At 38.0% G+C, this 21,336-nt stretch overlaps 1 protein-coding gene across 1 annotated transcript; it reads left to right on the top strand.

The window, feature by feature from the left end:
- The first annotated feature begins 3,818 nt into the window (after window positions 1-3,818).
- Window positions 3,819-20,273, top strand: LOC145979396 (pickpocket protein 19-like). The gene is made up of 8 exons (XM_083112265.1): window positions 3,819-3,824; window positions 4,711-4,922; window positions 8,609-8,812; window positions 9,778-9,946; window positions 11,683-11,828; window positions 13,474-13,594; window positions 17,471-17,750; window positions 20,212-20,273. Exons 1-8 carry the CDS (start codon window positions 3,819-3,821, stop codon window positions 20,271-20,273), a joined length of 1,200 nt encoding a protein of 399 aa, XP_082968391.1.
- The last annotated feature ends 1,063 nt before the right edge of the window (window positions 20,274-21,336 follow it).

Below are 21,336 nucleotides of genomic sequence, written 5' to 3'. Positions count from 1 at the left end.
CAAGCACAGTTGATTCGAATCAACCCTAATGTTGCAATGAAAATACACACTGCAAATTTTTGAATCTCTTAAACTAGAAAAATATAATACTTCAACTGATCGAAATGAACTTTCGAAAGTTCCATTACCGGCACACTTAGAATTTTAACATCACAACTACAATGACAGTATAAAACTATGAAGTTTGAATACCCAAACTAATTTAAAAGACGACTATTCCATCCGACTCTATTACGCTCGATTTACCGGTAAGGATAACCTGTGCAGACTATCACAAAGTCGCAGAATTCCTGAGCGTCTAGATCTATTTCGGCAGAAAACACAAGCCACAGTTGATTTTAATCAACCCTAATGCTGCAATGAAAATACACATGCAAATTTTTTAATCTCTTAAACTAGAACAATTTTTCAACTGCTCCAAATGGATTTTCGAAACTTCCGTTACACCCAAAACTAATTTCAATGACAACTATAACAGCCGACTCTATTACGCTCGATTTACCGGTAAGGATAACCTGTGCAGACTACCTCAAAGTCGAAACACTCCTTTAAGGCTAGATCGATAAGGTCACTAAACACAAGCCATAGTTGATTCCAATCAACACTAATTCTAGGATATCAAAACACACTGCAAATTTCTGAATCACCTAAACTTAAAAAAAAAACACAACTCGAGAAGGGTTTTGATGCTTCCTTTACCGGTAAAAATCGAAAACATTTCATCTACAGTAACAGTATAAACAGTAAATTTTGAATTCCCAAAAATACAGTCAAGGACGACTATTCCAGCTGACTATTAACCTCCTTTTACCGGTAAGGATAACCTGTGCAGACTACCACAAAGTCGAAACACTCCTGTAAGGCTCTATCGGCAAGAGCAGAAAAAACAGGCAGCAGTTGAATCAAATCAACCCTAATTCTAGAATGGCAAAAAAAACTGCAAATTTCTGAATCACCTAAACTACAATAATACGTCCACAACTCGAGAAGGGTTTTTGATGCTTCCTTTACCGGTAAAAATCGAAAACATTTCATCTACAGTAACAGTATAAACAGTAAATTTTGAATTCCCAAAAATACAGTCAAGGACGACTATTCCAGCTGACTCTGTTAAGCTCCTTTTACCGGTAAGGATAACCTATGCAGACTACCACAAAGTAGAAACACTCCTGTAAGGCTAGATCGATAAGGGCAGAAAACACAGGCAACAGTTGATTCAAATCAACCCTAATTCTAGAATGGCAAAAGAAACCTGCAAATTTCTGAATCACCTAAACTACAATAATACGTCCACAACTCGAGAAGGGTTTTTGATGCTTCCTTTACCGTTAAAAATCGAAACCATTTCAGCTGCAATAACAGTATAAACAGTAAATTTTGAATTCCTAAAAATACAGTCAAGGACGACTATTCCAGCTGACTCTATTAAGCTCCTTTTACCGGTAAGGATAACCTATGCAGACTACCACAAAGTAGAAACACTCCTGTAAGGCTAGATCGATAAGGGCAGAAAACACAGGCAACAGTTGATTCAAATCAACCCTAATTCTAGAATGGCAAAAAAAACTGCAAATTTCTGAATCACCTAAACTACAATAATACGTCCACAACTCGAGAAGGGTTTTTGATGCTTCCTTTACCGTTAAAAATCGAAACCATTTCAGCTGCAATAACAGTATAAACAGTAAATTTTGAATTCCTAAAAATACAGTCAAGGACGACTATTCCAGCTGACTCTATTAAGCTCCTTTTACCGGTAAGGATAACCTGTGCAGACTACCGAACCTCTCCTTTGGGTGTTTAGAACGTTAAGGGGAGAAAACATTAGCTAAAGTTCATTCGAATCATCCTGAATACTAATATCACAAAACACATTACAAATTTTTAAATAACTTAGAAATGGAGAGGAGGCAAGTGGAAGCTTTGTCCTTGACTGGTCTATTTTCGTGGACAAAGCAGTAGTTATATAAGAGTGTTTTGTTGTGTTCATTCTAAAATGCCAATGTTAACCATGGATTTCTTTGTGTACAGTTTTTTTGCAATATAAACTCATATATATAATGCAATAATCGGAATAATAGAATCATGTAATTTCCAACAAAATAATAATTTGTAAATATGAAGGTACACATGTACACGTCAATATTAGCTCTGTTACTGAGGAACAATGCTACTGTTGATGTGCCTATTGTAAGGTCGTATTTCGATTAATAATCTATTCGAGACAATTTTTTTCATTTGTATTTATTGTATTCCATTATTGGGATTTTGTTTGTATTGTGACAATTATAAGTAATCAATAGTAGAACTTGTTATTAGCAGCACAGGCACATCGACAGTAAAATTGTTTCTTACAAAGATAGAATTGTAAATGTGTAGTAATATTTCATTACAATGTACATAAATTGAAGTCTAAAATTGGTAAACGCTGTAAGTGCCACAATAATTCAAACACCGTTTTCCACGTTAAACTGTGAAATGTGCTATGCTTTATAATGTGGTAAACGTGAAATGTGGCTTATAGCCCTCTAAGTAGTTCAAAGGGCGTGTAGAGGTCACTAGTGAGCACGTTCTTACGGGCTGATGTGCGGAACGATGTGATTTCCCAACAACTTCGCTTTTGGCAACGTTTACCACTTTTAGTCCTCAATTGCTTCTGCACGAGCCATTGTTTTTCTCAGACCATCTTGAAATGGTACTTTGTACTTATAAACATGACTATCCAAGAAACCAATCACATAGCTTGCAGTCCTTAAAAAAATCGTTAAAAAAAATTAAATCTGAAATTTCGCTGAAACTTCAGAATGTTGAATGGATCATGTATACAGGACTGAAATTGTAGCCTATACTTTAACAAAATTAATAATTTTCACTCTAGTTCTAAAAGTATATTAGGTTATAAAATGTTCACAAAACTTTCAAAGGGAGGGAAAATGCTATCCAGGAGGTCTAGGGAAGGTTTTTGAGTTCTGATCTGGGCATGACTGTTACTCTTTGACTGATTTCATTCCATTAATCTTATTATTCATTCCCATCGTCACGATTAGCCAGGCGAGAGGAAAGCGACATAAAATTAGAAAGAAATGCTAGCAACAGTGAGTGACGATGCAAAAGTGGCGCACGAGGCGAACACCAGTCGACTAGGCTGACTTTTACAACTGCCCAGCAAACAGAAAAAGAATGAATGTTTAGTACATATATGCAATACGAAATCTGACTTCCGCTCCTAAAAAAAATATTCCCCCTTCTCGATTCTTGTATAATACACTTGTATTATACACTCGTATAATCTCTTTATATATATATTTATATATATATATATATATATATATGTGTGTGTGTGTGTGTGTGTGTGTGTGTGTGTGTGTATGTGTGTTTGTTCCGGCACAACTCTCGAACGCCTGGAATGATTTTAACCAAACTTGGTACACGTATCACTTACAATCTGGAAAGAAATACTGTGGGCGTAAGACACCCCTGGCACCCTTAGGGGTTGGGGTGGGAAGGGGGTGACATGTAAAACGACCGACTTTAGTGTGGAATCCATAGTTTTCGGGATCGCTAAGATGAATAGTGACACTCCCAATGCTATTCAACTCCAAGACACCCCTGGCACTCCTAGGAAGAGGGTGACATGTAAAACGACCGATATTAGTGTGGAATCCATAGTGAGATGAATAGTGACACTCTCAATGCCATTTAACTCCAAGTTCATTTTACACTATAGTTAGAATTAATTATTTCCCTGTCTGATAGAAGATTGGGATAAATAAATACCCGGTCACCGCCGGGCAATGAGCTAGTCTTATCTATCAAAAATGGATGTATGTGTGTATATATGTATGTTTGTTCCGGCATAACTCTCGAACGCCTGGAGTAATTTCAACAAAACTTGGTACACATGTGACTTACAATCTGGAAAGAAAACCTGTGTGGGTAAGACACCCCTGGCACACCTAGGAGTGAAGGTGGGAAGGGGTGACATGTAAAAATAATCGAAAACGATTGATATTACTGTGGAATGTGACATTCCCAATGCCGTTCAATTTATTTATTTTTGCTCCTGGAGGTGAAACTAAAAATGTTGTTTATAATTAAGATTTGAGTTAAATTGATAAATTCATTATTTTCCTTTCTAATAGAAGATTGGGATAAATAAATACTCTGGCAACGCGGCGTAATCAGCTAGTTGATTATATTGTTTTATGAAATAAAATAACTTTCAGCGCGTTTCATCCTCTGCTACAGTGATTTTGCTAGGAATATTTGATTCATTAACTTAGAACCAGCAATCCATTGTTTGTCTTAGTTATCGATTTGTTGTTTTGAAACATCCTGTACGCATAATTAGTATACCACTGTTCACACGTAAGGCGTCTGCACTGAAGGTTCACATCAAGGAATTGCTAATTATCAGTGGTAGCCACGAGGGAGAGGCTAATTATCACGTCAAATCATCTCCTGCCTCAAGACATCCTAAAGTAGGCAAGGTTACTGCAAGAAGAGGAAGGATTTTGAATAATTCATATTCTACAGGAGTTGCTGTACATGTTACCTTTCATCAAATCTGTCAGTGGATTGAAATAATTGGTCAAGTTGGCTCAACAGATATTTTATTCTTGAGTGTTCTGTATTGAAACTGAAGGTCACTAATTGTTTCCACATCATTCGTGTTTGTTCTACTTGTGACAAAATCTTTCTTTGTCATAGGATGTTGAGTTGCTAATCATCTTCTCACCTCCAAAGGATGTCTTCAGTTGTAACGGAAGGGGCATTGAAGATAGAGCTTCTTCAGCCATGATAGGTGTAAAGAAGATGAAGATAGCGAGTGAAGATGATAGCCTGCTGAAGATGTTCTTAGAGAACACTTCAGTGCATGGTGTTAAGTATTTAGTAGCTAAGGGCACTCCTCTGTATTATAGGTAAGTGGCACGTTCTGTACAGCTGGTCTCCTTAAGTATAATTTTTTTACCCTCAATCACTGTATCCACACAAAAGCTAAACATGGCAATTCTGTATCCAACAATTCGTCTTCTATGGATGCTAAAGTGAAAGGGTTTACGTGAAATATCCTGAGGAAAGGAAGCTAAGCTTCATTGCATGCAAAGTTCAGAGCATCCACACTTGATTGCAATTTGTCGTTTCAAATTTCACGCGAATTCATTTGGAACGTTCTGTTCGAGTCATTGGAAGTCATTGTTTAATCAGAAAAAAGTGTTTGTTTCAGGTACATAGGCATCAGGAGCGTATATTTTAGGTAGCTAGGCTTTCTGCAAAGCCTGAAGTCTAGAGAATAAAATACAGGAGGAAAATTGATCAGAAATTATACGTAAGTGAAATGATGATGGTGATTCTGGAGTTGGCAACCTGATTTCTTGTGAGTTGGCTACCTGATGTTCTTATGAGTCGGCAACCTAATTTTCTTATGAGTTGGCAACCTGATTTTCTTATGAGTTGGTAACCTAATTTCCTATGAGTTGACTACCTGATTTCCTATGAGTTGGCAACCTGATTTCCTATGAGTTGGCAACCTGATTTCCTATGAGTTGGCAACCTGATTTCTTAGGAATTGGTAAAATTATTTCTATTCATAACCCATGACCACGTGACATAGTGAGATAGCCCAGATCTTGGACTCAGTATATTCCACTGATAGGCATATATTTTCTGTTAAGGGCAGAAAATAAGAAAATATATAGTAGAGGAAGTAAAATAAAGGAATGCTCATTGAAGCAAAGCTTACTCCTTGTTAATTGTACTAATAATATAAAAATGTGTTGCTGCAGCCATGAACCTTCGGGTTTAAGAAGGCTAGAGAGTTAGTGGTGGTAGTTAGTGGTATGTGAATATATTATGTTCAGCCAACGACAAAGATAATACGAGGGTCACTATTTATATTTTGAGCCTTGGCAACACTGATTGAAGTTAGGCGCGATTTGACGTTTGCACGGAATCGTCTGGCATTATTGACCATAACGTACTTCAAATGTTTTGTCAATAGCTTCATTTGTGTTGTTTATGTTGCCTTGGAGATTGCGCGACAACAATAAAATGGAATTAACTCGTGAACATTTTCGTGCGATGATTTTTTTTACGATTTTCGACGTGGATTATCAAGACAAGAGTGCATCGATCAACTTACTTCCACATTTGGCGATGAAGCCCCATCCTTTGCCACTGTGAAACGCTAGTATAACGAATTTAATCGTGGCTGCCATTCGCTGACCGACGAGATTCGCGAAGGTCGTCCGAAATCAGTTGTTGTTCAAGAAAACATTGATGCTGTGCAAAACCTATTACTGCAAGATCGTCATGTGACATACTGTGAGATTGAGGCAACCATAGGCATTAGTTCCACCAGCATATATAAAATATTACATGATCATTTAGCTGTGAGAAAGGTATGTTCTCGTTGGATCCCACACAATTTGACAAAAACTCAAAAAGACGCTCGCGTCAATTGGTGCAAACGAATGCTCAATAAATACAATCGTGGTGCTTCAAAAGACGTATATAAGATTGTAACAGGTGACGAATCATGGATATATGCATATGAGCCGGAACGTAAACAGCAGTCGACTGTATGGGTGTTTCAAGATGAACCCAATCCAACAAAAGTTGTTCGCGCTCGAAGCACATCGAAACAAATGGTCGCCTGTTTTTTCGGGAAAAATGGTCATCTGGCAACTGTGCCTTTAGAGGAACGTAGAACGGTCAACTCTGAATGGTACACAACAATTTGTTTGCCAGAGGTCTTCGGTCAAATACGGAAAACAAACAAACGCCGTCGGATCATTCTTCATCAAGACAATGCCAGCTGTCACACATCTCGTCTAACAACCGACTTTATGAACAGTCAAAAAATCGAATTGATGGGTCATCCGCCGTACAGTCCTGATTTGACACCCAATGACTTCTTCTTGTTCCCGAATGTCAAGAATAAATTGCGTGGACAACGATTTTCGTCGGCGGAAGACGCCGTTGATGCGTTCAAAAACCATATTATGGAGGTGTCTCAAGAAGATTGGAAAAACTGCTTTGACAAATGGTTCGAACGAATGCAAAAGTGTATTGCCCATAAGGGAGAATACTTCGAAAAACAATAAAGCAGTTTTCAATGCCAAATTCCTGTTTTTTCATTGTTAGGCTCAAAATATAAATAGTGACCCTCGTAGTAGGAAAATTGTTCATTGCTGTTTTTATTATTTTCTATCCTGCATTCTGTATTGTTTTAAAGAATTGAATTCCGTTGACGTGAAGCAGACTTTGTCCTCTGCCCATGACATTTTTATTTTAATTCGCTTTCATCACATTGTTGATAACAGACTGCAGGGAAACGGTTACAGACAATTCGCCTACTACTCTTCTGCCGTTGATGTACAGTGGGATGCATAAGAAATACCAAATCAACCAAAATAAATGGGGTTTTGGAATCCATTGACTTAGATTTTGATGAAACTTGGTACATTTAATCCTTCCATGGTGGTGAAAAACCACATACATTTTTTTGTCTCTAACTTGTCTGGTTTCATTTTTATAGCCTCCCAAACTATCAGTGATTCATTCTTTTTTCCATTCCCAGAGCCTTCAAGTGTCTCTGTCCTAGAAAAATAATTCCTTATAAATCTCCCTTATAAATTATGCAATCTTTTTGAAACTTCACAACAATGTTAACCAAACAATAAGGATTCCAGAAAAAAATATGTCAACAAATAACATTTATGTTTTAGTACACTAATAAATGAATAAAATATTATTAACTGATTTTTTTTGGACCGAAAACATGGTTTACTTAAATTTCAATTATCATTGAAAAGGAAAGGTGCATCGCCGACACAAGTATTTTTAAGATCAAATTAGATATATGATCTAACTTACCCAGAAATAAAATTAATGGCTTTTTATTCCTTCTGAAAATATGACAATTTACCAGTATTTCTGAATATTTTAAAAAATGACTGCTGGATTTTATATTTTTCAAATGAACTCAAGATCTAAGAATCTAGCTTCAAAATATCATTGAAGCAAATTTTTAGAGTATAATATTTTAAATAATGTTTTCATAGATGCGCGGAAAGCGGGGCAAGGGGGAGCTGTGTCCCCTTCCCTGGAAAATTAATGTCAACCTGTGTTGACCTGAATGTCCAATGGAAGAATTAAATGTGCCATTTTTCATCAAAATCTGAGAGCATGGGTACCATGGCCTGGTTGAACTGACATGGAATAACCAACAATTAAACTATCCATCACCATTTTCCTTTAATTTGTTTCACTAAATGAGAGATTCAAGAATTGACTTACAAATATGTAGAGTCCAAGAGAAAAATTAATTGAAATAATTTTGGACAATTTGCCAAACAATACTTGTGCATCCAGCTGGACCAGAAACATAAATAAAACACATGTAAGTCTTGATATATTTATTTTTTCCAATTAATGGTCATTGACTTGTGTAATTTGTTTGCAATAAATTTTCCAGTTGAAAACAGCTAAACAATAACTTACATACTTTTTAAGTAGCAGTTACTGTAATTGAGTTAATTCATAAACCAAGTAACTGTAACTCAGTAAATTTCCGAACACTCAAGGTATCCTTTCTGGCTCCTAGAATTCTGTGGCTCGTGGTGTGCGTTGCTGGGATGTCTTGTGCCGTGTCCATGATCCACGACACGTGGTCTCTCTACGCCACCAGTCCGACGTCTGTGGTTGTTCAGGACACTCACTCACCCCTCTACAGCATCGCTTTCCCTGCTGTCACCGTCTGCCCTTCCAGCAAGGTGGACTTGAACGCCGCTAGGAAATATGCAGATACGTAAGTGTAGTTCCACAGTGTTTGCAGTGGATGGTACTGCACTATTCGAAACTGAGAAATCTCTCTTACATGGTTCCTTCCGTGTTGTATTTAGTAGCTAGTAAATCCACGAAGTCTAAGTAGTTTTGGTATTCCAGACTCACTCACTCACTCTGCCCCTAAAAACCTGCACTCTCTCTCGCATATGCGCATTAATCTTTCTCTTTCAGTCTCTGTGCCTATCTGTTCTATAATTTCTTCCTGAATTTTGGAATGCCGCCTGTTTGAGCGACACAACGTTTAACCTCCATACATGTGTTACCATTCTACTTTAAAATTGCCCACCCAGCTGTCAATGTTTTAAATAAAATTTCCATAATCGTGTAATCCGAATAAAAAAAAGCAATATTCACAAAAATATTACATATTTTATTGCTAATTTTAAGCTAATTTTTATTAGCTTTTAGAAACTTTCAATTCAGGAACAGATGAACTCCAAGCTTCGTTGCACAGTTGCACTTCCTTATAAAAATGTCCAAGAGCGCACTGTAAGATCACAAGTTCATGGTGATTTTTAATTCTTTTGTATAGAGATAATGTATGCAAAAGCTACTTTTTGCATTTATGTACTAAAAAACAGATTCTTCGAATGACAGTATCTTATTCGTCTAAAGATTTGAGGGGGAGGAGGTACAATTCTGATCAAAGGATGTAGACTAGTAATGTGCCTCATCCTCAAAATATGAAGGTTTCTGCGCCACTGTTCCTTCAATATAGATATGTGTTTCTGTCTCTGTTTACCATTCTCTACTTCTCGACACACACTATCCCTGCTATCACCCTTTTCCTCTTCTTTATTCTATCTCTCTCTCTCTCTCTCTCTCTCTCTCTCTCTCTCTCTCTCTCTACCTCTCCTTGTCATTGTTTGCGTGTTCTATCATTTACACCATGTGTGCTTGCATTCTAATTTACCCTTCGTATTCCAGATACCTGAAGAGTGCGAGCAACGAGACAAAGCTGGGATTCTTCACAGTGATGAGTGCTCTGTCTTCCCTTCACTCATCTTTCTACGATTTGGCAGGAGAGATGCTGAAGAACACCTCTTTGGATCTCCCAATGCTCAGTGACATCAACATCACTGAACTTATGTTGGAGGTAGGTGGTGCGATCATTTACGAATCCCATCCCTTTCAACTTCATCCAACGAATTTTCGATCCCAACAAGCTATCGTGTAAGCTACTACAAGTTCCTTCCTTACCAATCCTTCTGAATACTTCTTCATTTTAAATTTTGAAAGTTAAATGTACTCCATTGCCATCACATCTCTAACATTACTTTATCATTGGTCCTGAAGTTTCTGATTCATTAGTATGTTCCATGAATAGACTCTGATAGTCTCTTTTGGGTATTATTTCTATTGGATCCTTCTTAGCGCTACTTTTAAACTGAAATTTTCCACTACGTGAGCTCCATACTGAAATTCTACCTTAAGTGAGTTTCACATTGGAATTCTCCTTTACGTGACATTCATGATGAGATCCTGGTGTACGTCACTTTCACACTATGATCCTACTTTCCGTCACTTTCATATTAGAATCCTCCTTTGCGTCACTTTTACACTGGGATCATCCTTTACGTCACTTTTACACTGGGATCTTACTTTACGTCACTTTCATATTGGAATCTATCATTACGTCATCTTCACACTGAAATACTCCTATACGTCACTTTTATGCTGGGATCCTCCCTTACGCCTCTTTTCTACTGAAACCTTCTTTAACATTGTTTTCCTGCAAGAATCCATCCTTAACTAATTCCTACCCGAAATGTATAAGGTAACATAAAGCATCTATCTGCTCCTATCTTGAGCAAGGTAGATCCAATCTTCATTATCCTTACCAATATCCATCATGTCTATCTCAATATCCTCATTCCATCCTTGTCTTGATCTGCTTACCAGTTTTCTTCAATTAATGATTCCAATAACACCAGGTGATAAATATCCAGTCCTATTCACGAACTCCAATGATTTGAGACTCAGGTATTTGCCTAGTCCCTAATTATATTATATCTAACTTCACAGAATGCAGTAATAAATATTTCAAAACAGCATAACTTTGAGTATACTACTACATTACTCACTTGTACAATCACCAAGATATCACTCAATTCATCAACCATTCCTACATGTTCCATTTTTATCAACAAGAGAAAAAATATTGTGACTGTTCTTTGTGATAGCACAAGTTATTTTTTTTTGTATTCATTTTTTTTAAATATACACTTATAACTATTATCTATATCTTAAACTTCAAATGTTAATGGTAAAGTTGATGTGTGATAACGTGTATTTTCTCTCTATGATAAGTTGTATTACGTTAATGTGCTTGGCAACATTGTCGTTGCCTGTGCCTCCACGATGGCGCAGTGATAGCGTCGTCGCCTTGTAATCAAGGGGTCCTGGGATCGATACCCGGTGAAGGCACATAGTAGTTCAGATCCCATTTTAAACTGTAGGTCCAGTCCCGATTAGTCTTACTGTGCATAAAGTGGACTTAAAACACCAAATCAACAACAACAACCTTGTCGTTGCCATAGTTACAAAAATAACAGTTGTAAAAGAGTGTGATAAAAGTTTCTATAAAATAGTGATTTGTTGCGTTTTTGTTCACACAAATATTCATGTAATTTAGGTATGTAATCAGCCCATAGAAGTTTGGCTTCGCCTTCGCGAATTCCGAAAGATATTATGAAGTTAATAACAGTACACGCATAATTAATCAACAACAGCAACAGCAGAATAAGTTCATAATTATGAATATCAATTTTGGACAGGCACGCACCCTTTATGCGCTCACCTTGCACTAAAACCTTTATTTTCTTCTTGCAGCTAATGCCTCGTTGCGAGGATGTGTTCCAAGAATGCTCCTGGAAGAGCGACCACTACAACTGTTGCCAGATCTTTCTCCTCCAACGTACCGAAGAGGGATTCTGCTTCTCCTTCAACTCTCTGACGTCAGAGATGTCCAGGCACAGGTCGGTATAAACATCGAAAAGTGTTCAATGCAAGACTCTCATTCCTAACCTGTGAACAGCATCTGAAGTGCAAATGTCCACAGTTCACTTCACTACTTAGGCTGCTTGATCAATCAAGTCCAAACAATGTTAGAGTAAGTTTTTTCTAATTTTTACCTCGATTCAGGTTGCGGAATATGCACACAACTAATCATATTTATCGATCGTCTAGAAAGTTGTTATATACGTAATGTCCCGTTTTAAATTTAAACTCTTATATATATATATATATATTTGGGACATCATATTGTTCTCATACAGAGGGACACTCTTCAGGCCCAACACGAGACAAGAATATTTTTTTCTATTAATAATGACGTTTCAAAGTAATTACACAGACACATAAAATGTTTCAAAAACCTGGTATTAAATTGGAGCCTCAGTGAAGGAGTGTTTTGAATAATCGATTCACAATCTCGTTCTCTATAGATTGGCCAGAAGTGATAGACAAGCGACTCAAGTAAAATCTGGCGAATACATCTGAAGAATTGTGGTACGACACTCAAAGCATTAGATCGTTGAAGTCACAATATGCTCTCGGGACTATTGGGGAGTAATATCGAAAATCAATCTCCATTCCGTTAATGGATGATATTCCAACTGACATCCAAGAGCGTCTCTCGCAGGGCACGTACAATACTTTCAGCTTGAACTATGCAAATTCTCACTGTAGCCGTTGATGATAGTGATGATGGTTTTCTATAGAACGTAGAGAGACTTTCTGAATGTCAATGATTCTTTTTTGAATGCAAGACTGGTGAGAGCAAACTTGTGGCGAGAGATGTGGTTGCTGAAAAGGTATCTCTCTCTGCCCAAGGCAGCTCTGTAAGCAGTGGAAAAATGTGATGTTATATGCTTCTCAAACCTTCTGCGACTGTTGGCTACACTCTGCATGAGGATTGCCACAAATAAAATGTTATTTTCTACCCTTCAATGCCTCAAAACATAGTTAAGATCACGCATGAGGGACGAACAGCTCACAGGAATGGCTCTACTGAACATTCATTTCGATATAATTTCAAGTGTTTAAAAAATACTTGTTCAGGGTACAAGAATATATTGGAGTTTCTTCTCTAGATGTAAGATTTGTCAAGGTCCTGAAATTATACCTTTTCTCTGTGAGACATATGCAATGTGTCAATTCTTGCTTCATGTTAATAAAAAATGAATTCAACTTTGTTGTAATCAAATTGATAAAAGAAAAATCTCTCCGATCTCACTCTCCAGCAAATTGTCCCCTTCAAAGCTCGGTCCTGGGGCATCTGCTGTAGAGAAGAACTTGGTGATTACCTATTACTATTAGGTGATCCATATAATTGGTAATTCTAAACCATTAGATTCAATCAATGCATGATAGTAGAACAAATATGCCACCAAGAGACGGAAATGGTGTTCTCTCTAGAAATGTGATTTATACGAAACTGTAGCAAAAGACATTGGATTCTAATTGTAGAGATCGTTCATCTCTTGGTTAGGTGGGGTTCCTAGCATCTGTATCGACTTTATTAAACGCACAACCCAGTTTTATTTTCAAATGGTGGTTTCAAGTTTGAACGCAGGAAATATCATTCGTTAAAGATTCTTGTAGGTGCGTTGTTCGTTTCAGGAGAGATGAGTCTCACTTGTTGCGGAGTAATGCTGCTGGACCTAACACAGGCCTCAGACTCAGGTTGAACTCCGATAGCTGGGAGCAACTCACAGATGGGTCCCTCAGTCCTGGCTACAACGTGAGTACTTGCCATCAGCGGTTTATCCAGAATTTTCACAGTGTGGTGTCAGTATTATGCAGAGGGCGCACAGGTAAAGTAATACTTAACCAAATAATCTTAGGTTAGGCTCTTGAGGGAAAGTTTACAGGGGTTCACGAATGTTATGGAAGAGTGCTCATCTCGAACGAGACTTAGAGTGTCCGACACAAAGTTTAAGACACTCCATTTTACAGAGATCCTCAGGATTGGCAAGGTAATAAATTACCCGTAATTTACTAGTAATTCACTTCGCGTAAGAAAACTAGTTTTTTACGCAGATGTAAAAAAATATTTTCTATTGAAATTAATAACATAAAAACTACTATAATCATATTACATTTTAAAAGCTTAATTTCCTTACATATTTCAGTACAAAATAATTAGTTTCTAAAGATTGTTTACATTTACACATTTACACAGTCACCTCTTCACAGGGACTTCTCTTTTGGGTCTCTTTTCAAGGTCAATTTTTTGCCGAAAAAGGAAGACCGGCTTTGTTGTTCTAAAGCAATGCTTTTCACTCCCGCCTGTGAACTGCTTTCGAAGGAAGGTTGTTTATTAGTATCCGATGTCAAAATGAAAGTTTTCCGTGACGGTGCAAGCAGGGGGTGGGGTGGGGGAGGGGGAAGACTGGTTGTTGAATCTGCGTTGTGAGAATGGAATTTCGAAGCGCGCTGAAGGAAACTTTTGTTTTTTTAGCACAAGTGTCCACAAGTTGCGACAGGGGTTACCCTGCATTATCTAAAAATATAATTTCAAGCAGCTGCAAGAATCGGTGCTCATTTTTCACTGCGTTCTAGCTTTTCGTCCGTGAATGTTGTGCGTAGGTGTCGTTTTGTGCCCAAGTGCGAGGACATTTTCTGGGTGGTGACAATTTTTAAAAATAATTTTTGGGGGTTTTCTCCCTTCGCCCTCCATATATACACGCCAAATTTGCATAAATTTTGCATTTTGTGCATTTTGACATTTTTTTCGGGTGGAGGGGGGTAGGGGGCAAACACCAATTTCTTTAAGAAAAGTATTTTTGATGGGATTTCCCCCCTTTCCCCCTCCATATATACGCCGAATGTGCATAAATTATATATCGCCTGAATCTGTAATTCATTCTGCGTACAACGGTATATATTTCATACCTCTAGGGCATTTAGTTTCTGAGCTATAGTCATTTCAAGGTACCGCTGCATTTTGAAGCTTGAATCAGTGGCGTGCCGACCATTCCTTTTGGGAGTACAACTCAAGTTACATTGGTCATACAACAATGATGCAAATATTTTTCTGTTTCTTACATGCCAGCGATAATTTATATGTGCATTTTGAACTTTTCATATCCTTTTTTCGGGGGGGAGGGGCGAATCCTCATTTTTTAAAAAAGTATTTTCAGGGGATTTCCCCCCTTTCCCCCTCCATATATACGCCGAATGAGCATAAATTATATATCGGCTGAATCTGTGATTCATTCTCCGTACAACGGTATATCTTTCATATCTCTAGGGCATTTAGTTTCTGAGCTATAGTCATTTCAAGGTACCGCTGCATTTTGAAGCTTGAATCAGTGGCGTGCCGACCATTCCTTTTGGGAGTAACAACTCAAGTTACATTGGTCATATGATAATAATGCAAATATTTTTGTGTTCCTTACATGTCAGCGATCATTTCCATGTACATATCGACACTGTCATGTACTTTTTTCTTGGGGGGAGGGTAGGGGAACCAAATTTTTTTCCCGAAATTTTGGAATTTTGAGAGTTAGCTCCCTCCCCTCCGCCACATATACGCCTAATTTGCATAAATTTCATATAGTCTGAATCTCTGGTTCATTACGCGTACAACGGTATATCACTCATCTCTCTAGGGCAAATAGTCTCCGATCTACACTCATTTAATTGAAACTCTGCATTTTGCTCAAAATCGGCTCGGGACCGAGAGGCTTACTTGTGAAAATGGCCTTGGGACTCAAAAGCTTAAAACCTTTTTTTTTTTTTTTGTTTTCTGCCACCGCCAACTGCCATACATAACAATAACCATAGGAGAAAAAATGTTTTATTTTACATTTGATGTTTGATTCTGTTTATTTACGTACTTTACGTTTTATATGTATTCACCAGGTTTTTACGTGTTATGTACGTGTCATGTAGAAAATATTTTTTTGTGCGTAATTGCACAATCTTGGAGGTCCTGGGTGTCGTGTATATAACTAATGAAGGGCTCAGTCTCCTTCTCCCAATGATTTTGCAAGCCCCACTTGATATCTTCCCTAGCGTCTATTAAAAGGTAAACTGGGTTTAATCGTGGAGGATAAAGACCTTATACTAATCACATCATTTCCACTGAACAGCTTGAGTTAGAGTTTGTTTTCTAAAGTCCACATTATGCACAAAAACGCTAGTCGGAACCGGGCCTACAGTTTAAATTTAATTCCGAACCTTAACCAGGTCTCCTACGAGGGCCGCACTGAAAGTTTCGGGGAAATGACATAAAGAACAAGAAAGAAAGTATATCAATTTTTTATTGCTTTTCAAAATATTCACCCTTTACAGCAATGCATTGTTTCATGCGATGGAACCAATTCTTGAAACAGTTATGCCAGTCTGAAGTTGGTACCTCGTATGCTTCGATAGCCTCTTCGGGAGTGAAAACTCGCTGACCACGCAACTTGTTCTTGATTGATGGGAACAAAAAAAAATTACATGGGGCTAAGTCAAGTGAATAAGCTGGATGAGTCATTAGTTCAACTTGTTCATGATCCAAAAAGTTCCTTGTGTCAGATGCTGTGTGCGAGCTGGCATTGTCGTGATGCAGAATGATTCGGCGATTGGGGTTTGACGTTCTGAGCACGTGGAGTACTTGTGACAGGCACATTGTGGCATACCATTCTGCATGGACTGTTCTACGATTCTCTAGTGCAACAGTCGCAATGTGACCTGATTTACCGAAAAAAGAGGCAACCATTTTTTTCGACACACTGCGTGCACGAACAATTTTCGTTGGTTTAGGCTCATCCTGGAACACCCACACAGCAGATTGTCGCTTTGTTTCAGGTTCATAAGAATAAATCCACGATTCATCGCCCGTGACGATGTTAAACACAAGATTTGATGATCCCGACTTGAACCGTTTGATCATAGCCTTGAAACACTTCACACGGTCGTCTTTTTGTGCTTTTGTTAAATTGTGTGGGATCCAACGGGCACAAAGCTTTTTCACACCTAAATGATTGTGCAAAATTGTTTGTATTTGACTCATGCCACCTAAGGAACCCTGAATTTCGCGATAAGTCACGTGTCGATCACTGTTGATTAGTTCACGAACTGCAGCAATGTTTTCTGGCACAATGGCTATCGATGGGCGGCCTTCACGAATTTCATCACTGAGGCTAACACATCTGAATTATTAACACCAGCGATAAATTTTCGTCTTTGATCGGGCATCTTTGTGAAAAGTTTCGATCATTCGAGCAACACACCGTTGCTGTTAAACCTTGCCGAAAATCATAATAAATAATGACACGTAAGTTCTCTCTTGTTAATTCCATTTTTTTTACAAACACCTCACTTCAAACTTCTATCCTGAAACGAAAAAGAATCCGTGTTACATCAGTCCTTGTATTTACAGTCGACAAATATCGCAGTTTATAAATATAACAAAATCTAACAAATTGCATAGTTTCCAATACCTGATTCCTGAAATTTCAGTGCGACCCTCGTACTCGTGACACCTTAGTTACAAGAACAACCGACCTCCGTGGCGGAGTGGATAGCACTGCGCTCTACGACGCCAGAACACTCATCTTCACGATTAGCCAAAAAGTGGCATAAAAACGAAGTAAAATAAACCAAACAAATACATTTCTTGCAGATTCACGTCCACCACCCAGGGAAGTTTCCAGGGAGATCTTCAGCCTATTTCCTGAGCGTAAACTCCAGGCAGTTGGTATCCCTGCTGGTCATCCCTTCGATTGTGCAGAGTACCCCCGAGGTGCGCCGAGTGGGCACCCACGTGCGGAGGTGCTACTTCACGGACGAATCCAACCTCACCCTCTTCGCCAGCTACAGCCAGGAGAACTGCATGGTGGAGTGCACGCGCAGGAGTGTGAGGGAGAGGTGTGGATGCACCCCGTACTTCTACCCAGCAATTGGTGAGTACTAGAGTAATGCATACGCTCGAGCGTATAGAATCACGTTATATTTCAAAGTGACAATAATACAGGTGTAAAAATCCGCTATGATTGTTTCAGCCCATAATCATATATTCACTTTCATATGTCGCTATGTATTGGTAAGATAGACTAGACTATATTATCCAAGAACAACCTATGTAGAACTCCAGCAAAATAAAACCCATACCGTTATGAGGCTTCTGAGGCTATGTCACACACAATTGACAATCACTTCCCAGCTTGTGGCCATTCATTCCTGCGACCGTGATTTTTAGTTCCATTAAACGTGCTTTGCTAAAAACGGACAGAATTTATACGCCTGAAGAATATGTTGATCTGAAGTGTAAGGCAAGCAGAGCTGGACGTTTCTCCATCCACAGAGTTCAAACTGACGAACTCCGTTCTTTCAAGAAATTGTGGCCTCACTCAAACAAACAAGACATCAGCAAAAGGTATACCAAAGGAACAACTGCTAACTCTCAAGATATCATCCTGCAATCCCTTCTCCTTCAGCAAGAGAGCTAAGGGACAAGTTGTAGCTCAGCAGTTCATCGGTGGGTTCAATTCCTCAACGTTCACTTTGCAAAAGACGAAAGTTCCTGCTCACCTACCCTCAGCAAGAACTTACCCAGCAAGGAAGGTCTCCATAAACAGGAAGAAACTAGACTAAGTTCGTAAGATGCTGGGTTACACACGCGGATATGAGAGCTTCTACAACAACATTCTGCAGTGTCCAAGAACAGATGCTGAATGCTTCCACTAAGACTATGAGGAAGATTAGGATCGTTAATATACTACCTATTTTGTTCTCTGAAGATTTAAATTTGTATCCTTAAACGTGGAAGTTTTCTTTTCTTTTGTAGTTTTGCTCAAAGTATTCTGAAGGAAACAATAGCCTTCTCTTTTCAATTTTTTTTCATTTTCTTCACGCTCGATGTCATGACTGAAAAAGATCAAAAGTCTTATTTGTGATTCGTTTCGATTATTTCGCTCCAAAAATAAAATAATAACAATGAGCATTATATTAATCACGCAGATAATGGCGCAAAACAAATGTAGAAAAGTGGTATCTTGCAGAAACCCCTATGTGAAAATTAGAAAAATAATTATTTCCCACCACTAAATATCGGAAACTCTAAGTACCATAAAAATGTGTTTGGGCAATAGGACTTCAGTGTGACTAATTTGTTTTACTGCGCTCAAATATTTTGTGTTACAATAGCACATGTTTTTATTATTTTCTCACAAACGTTATTTCTAAAATAAACGATTTAATTTTAAATTAAAATTTTTAAAACACCCAAATAGCTGACCAAGGCAGATTTTTTTTTTTTTTTTTGCAAAATAACATATTATAAACGTGACGTTCCAACCTTATTGGCAAGGTATTCCTCAGACTCTGAACCAAATTAAAATGATATAAAGCTCAAGTTCAAACAGATAATATACACACACACACACATATAGCACAAGTCTATACACAAGAATTGTCTGGAAGTTTCTTATCTTATCTGGGGTATTCCTTTGCAGGTATTCTCTCATGAGGCATCTCCTGTCAAGCAATTGCCATCTCACCTGACAGGTGATTGACAGCTACCTGTAGTACCATTCTCTTATTATTTCCCTCACATCTGTATATAGAGGGATACCTTATCTCCTGGTCTCCTTCCCTGGAAGATAGTGTTAGAAAGAATGGAAGGGATAAGAAGAAAGGAGGAGGAAACAAGAAGGAAGAGAAAAGAAGGCAAAGAAGAGGGAAGAAGACAAGGAGATAAGGAATCCCTCCACATCCAGATGTGAGCGAAATAAGAGAATTGTACTAGATTATCAGGTACCTGTGAATCACCTGTCAGGTGAAATGGTAATTGCTTGACAGGAGATGCCACATGAGAGAATACCTGCAAAGGTATAAGAAACTTCCAGACCTCATTGCGTATAGACTTGTGCTATGGGTGTGTGTGTGTGTGTGTGTGTATATATATATATATATATATATATATATATATATATATATATATATATAAAGTGTGTGTGTTTGTATTTCTGTGTTTCAAGTTTATATGAATTGGCGGAAGAATTTAGTAAAGCATTTGAGCTAAAACCTGATGAAGCGATTTTGTATGGAATCTCTATTCAAGCTAACGAATTTAGAAAACCAAATTCAGCAAAATATGAATATGATCGGCCAACGTGCCAAGAGTAATGAATATTTTAGAGATTTTACAATAATTTTTAGCTCATAGACAAAATATTGTATTTTGTAAAAATTCTGCCTTGGTCATCTTCTTGAGTATTTTTTTAACATGGAAACAAGACTTATTACTGTTACCATTATTTTTTTTTTTAAAAAAAAGGCGTAATTTTATTATCTGTACTACAAACAAGGAGGATACTTTATAATTAAAAAACAGAATTTGAATTTTTCATTTTCGTCTTTCAGATAACGAGACGGTGTGTGGAGTTGAGGATATCAACTGTCTTGTGAACTTAAGTGGTAAGTGAAAAATTCAACTAGAATTTAATGCGACAAGTTTTGTCATATAGGTATTAACTATGTTCGTCTTTAGCTTATTATTATACACACAGAGAACTAAATGCATCATATCGATTGATGCACCAGAATGCATCAATTACTAAAGTGCGTGTTATGGCTTCTTCAAAGAATCAGATTCACATTTGATGTATTTGGGTGCATTTTTGTATGTCGTGAAAGAAACACCAAGGTGCATCATTTGATTCAAGTGAGGATTTATTACAGTCGAGATGCACTTCAATGCATCAGTTGATGTTCCTTGATGCATCATAGAAAAAGATGCATTCTGGTGCATCAAGGTGCATCAAAATGCATCAACTGATGCATTGAAGTGCATCTCGACAACATTTAATAATCAGGTCTGGCGTTCAAGTTCAATTGGTATACGACACTCTCCCCCCCTTCGGCTGAAGAGACTCCCGTTTCATGGAGTTTGCCCATAGCGGTCAGGCGGTCGTCTTGGTCTCTGTGATCTCCTAAGCGGTTGATTGTCGCAGGTAGCATTTGGATGTTCCACTAGATCTTCAGTAGCAGGTACTGGAAGATAGTCCTCCTCTCTAACAAGCATTGGGTTGTTTCTGTGCGGTCCACTTTGATTTCGGACAAAGGTGTCTTCTCTAACCTTGTCGGGATACCTCTTAATCTTCGTGAGATGAACAACAGTCATGTCATTATCTACAATAACCTTCGCCATCTTCCGGCCCATCAATTTAACAATTTCGCCAATTTTGTACTTGGATCCATGGCTGAATTGTTTTTTGTGACGTTCCACAAGTACCTTTTCCCCCGGCATAAACGGAACGGGACTAATAGGCTGATTCTTGGAACCATTAGACGTGTCAAAAGCGGAAATGTCTGTTCTTGGCCGGAACTTGAGCAAACGTTCTGCTGGACTATACCCGTGCACTGGAGTATTCCTTAATCTGCCTAAAAGCTCAAGAACGAACTTGTCCATCTCTCTCAACGTGATGCATGAACGATTTGAAAAGTTCTTTTCTAGTAAGTTCTTCACCACCCCAACATTCCTTTCAG

Source organism: Lepisma saccharinum, chromosome 26, assembly GCF_977018435.1.
Source record: "Lepisma saccharinum chromosome 26, izLepSacc3.1, whole genome shotgun sequence".
NCBI classification, from domain to species: domain Eukaryota; kingdom Metazoa; phylum Arthropoda; class Insecta; order Zygentoma; family Lepismatidae; genus Lepisma; species Lepisma saccharinum.
Note: the sequence above shows the minus strand (reverse complement) of the source record. Positions and strands in the feature narration are given on the sequence as shown.

Excerpts from the sequence above, each read along its gene's own strand:
- LOC145979396 (XM_083112265.1), top strand. Across the intron at positions 9,947-11,682 it reads TCACTGAACTTATGTTGGAG|CTAATGCCTCGTTGCGAGGA; the intron begins GTAGGTGGTGCG and ends TTCTTCTTGCAG. Across the intron at positions 13,595-17,470 it reads CCCTCAGTCCTGGCTACAAC|ATTCACGTCCACCACCCAGG; the intron begins GTGAGTACTTGC and ends CATTTCTTGCAG.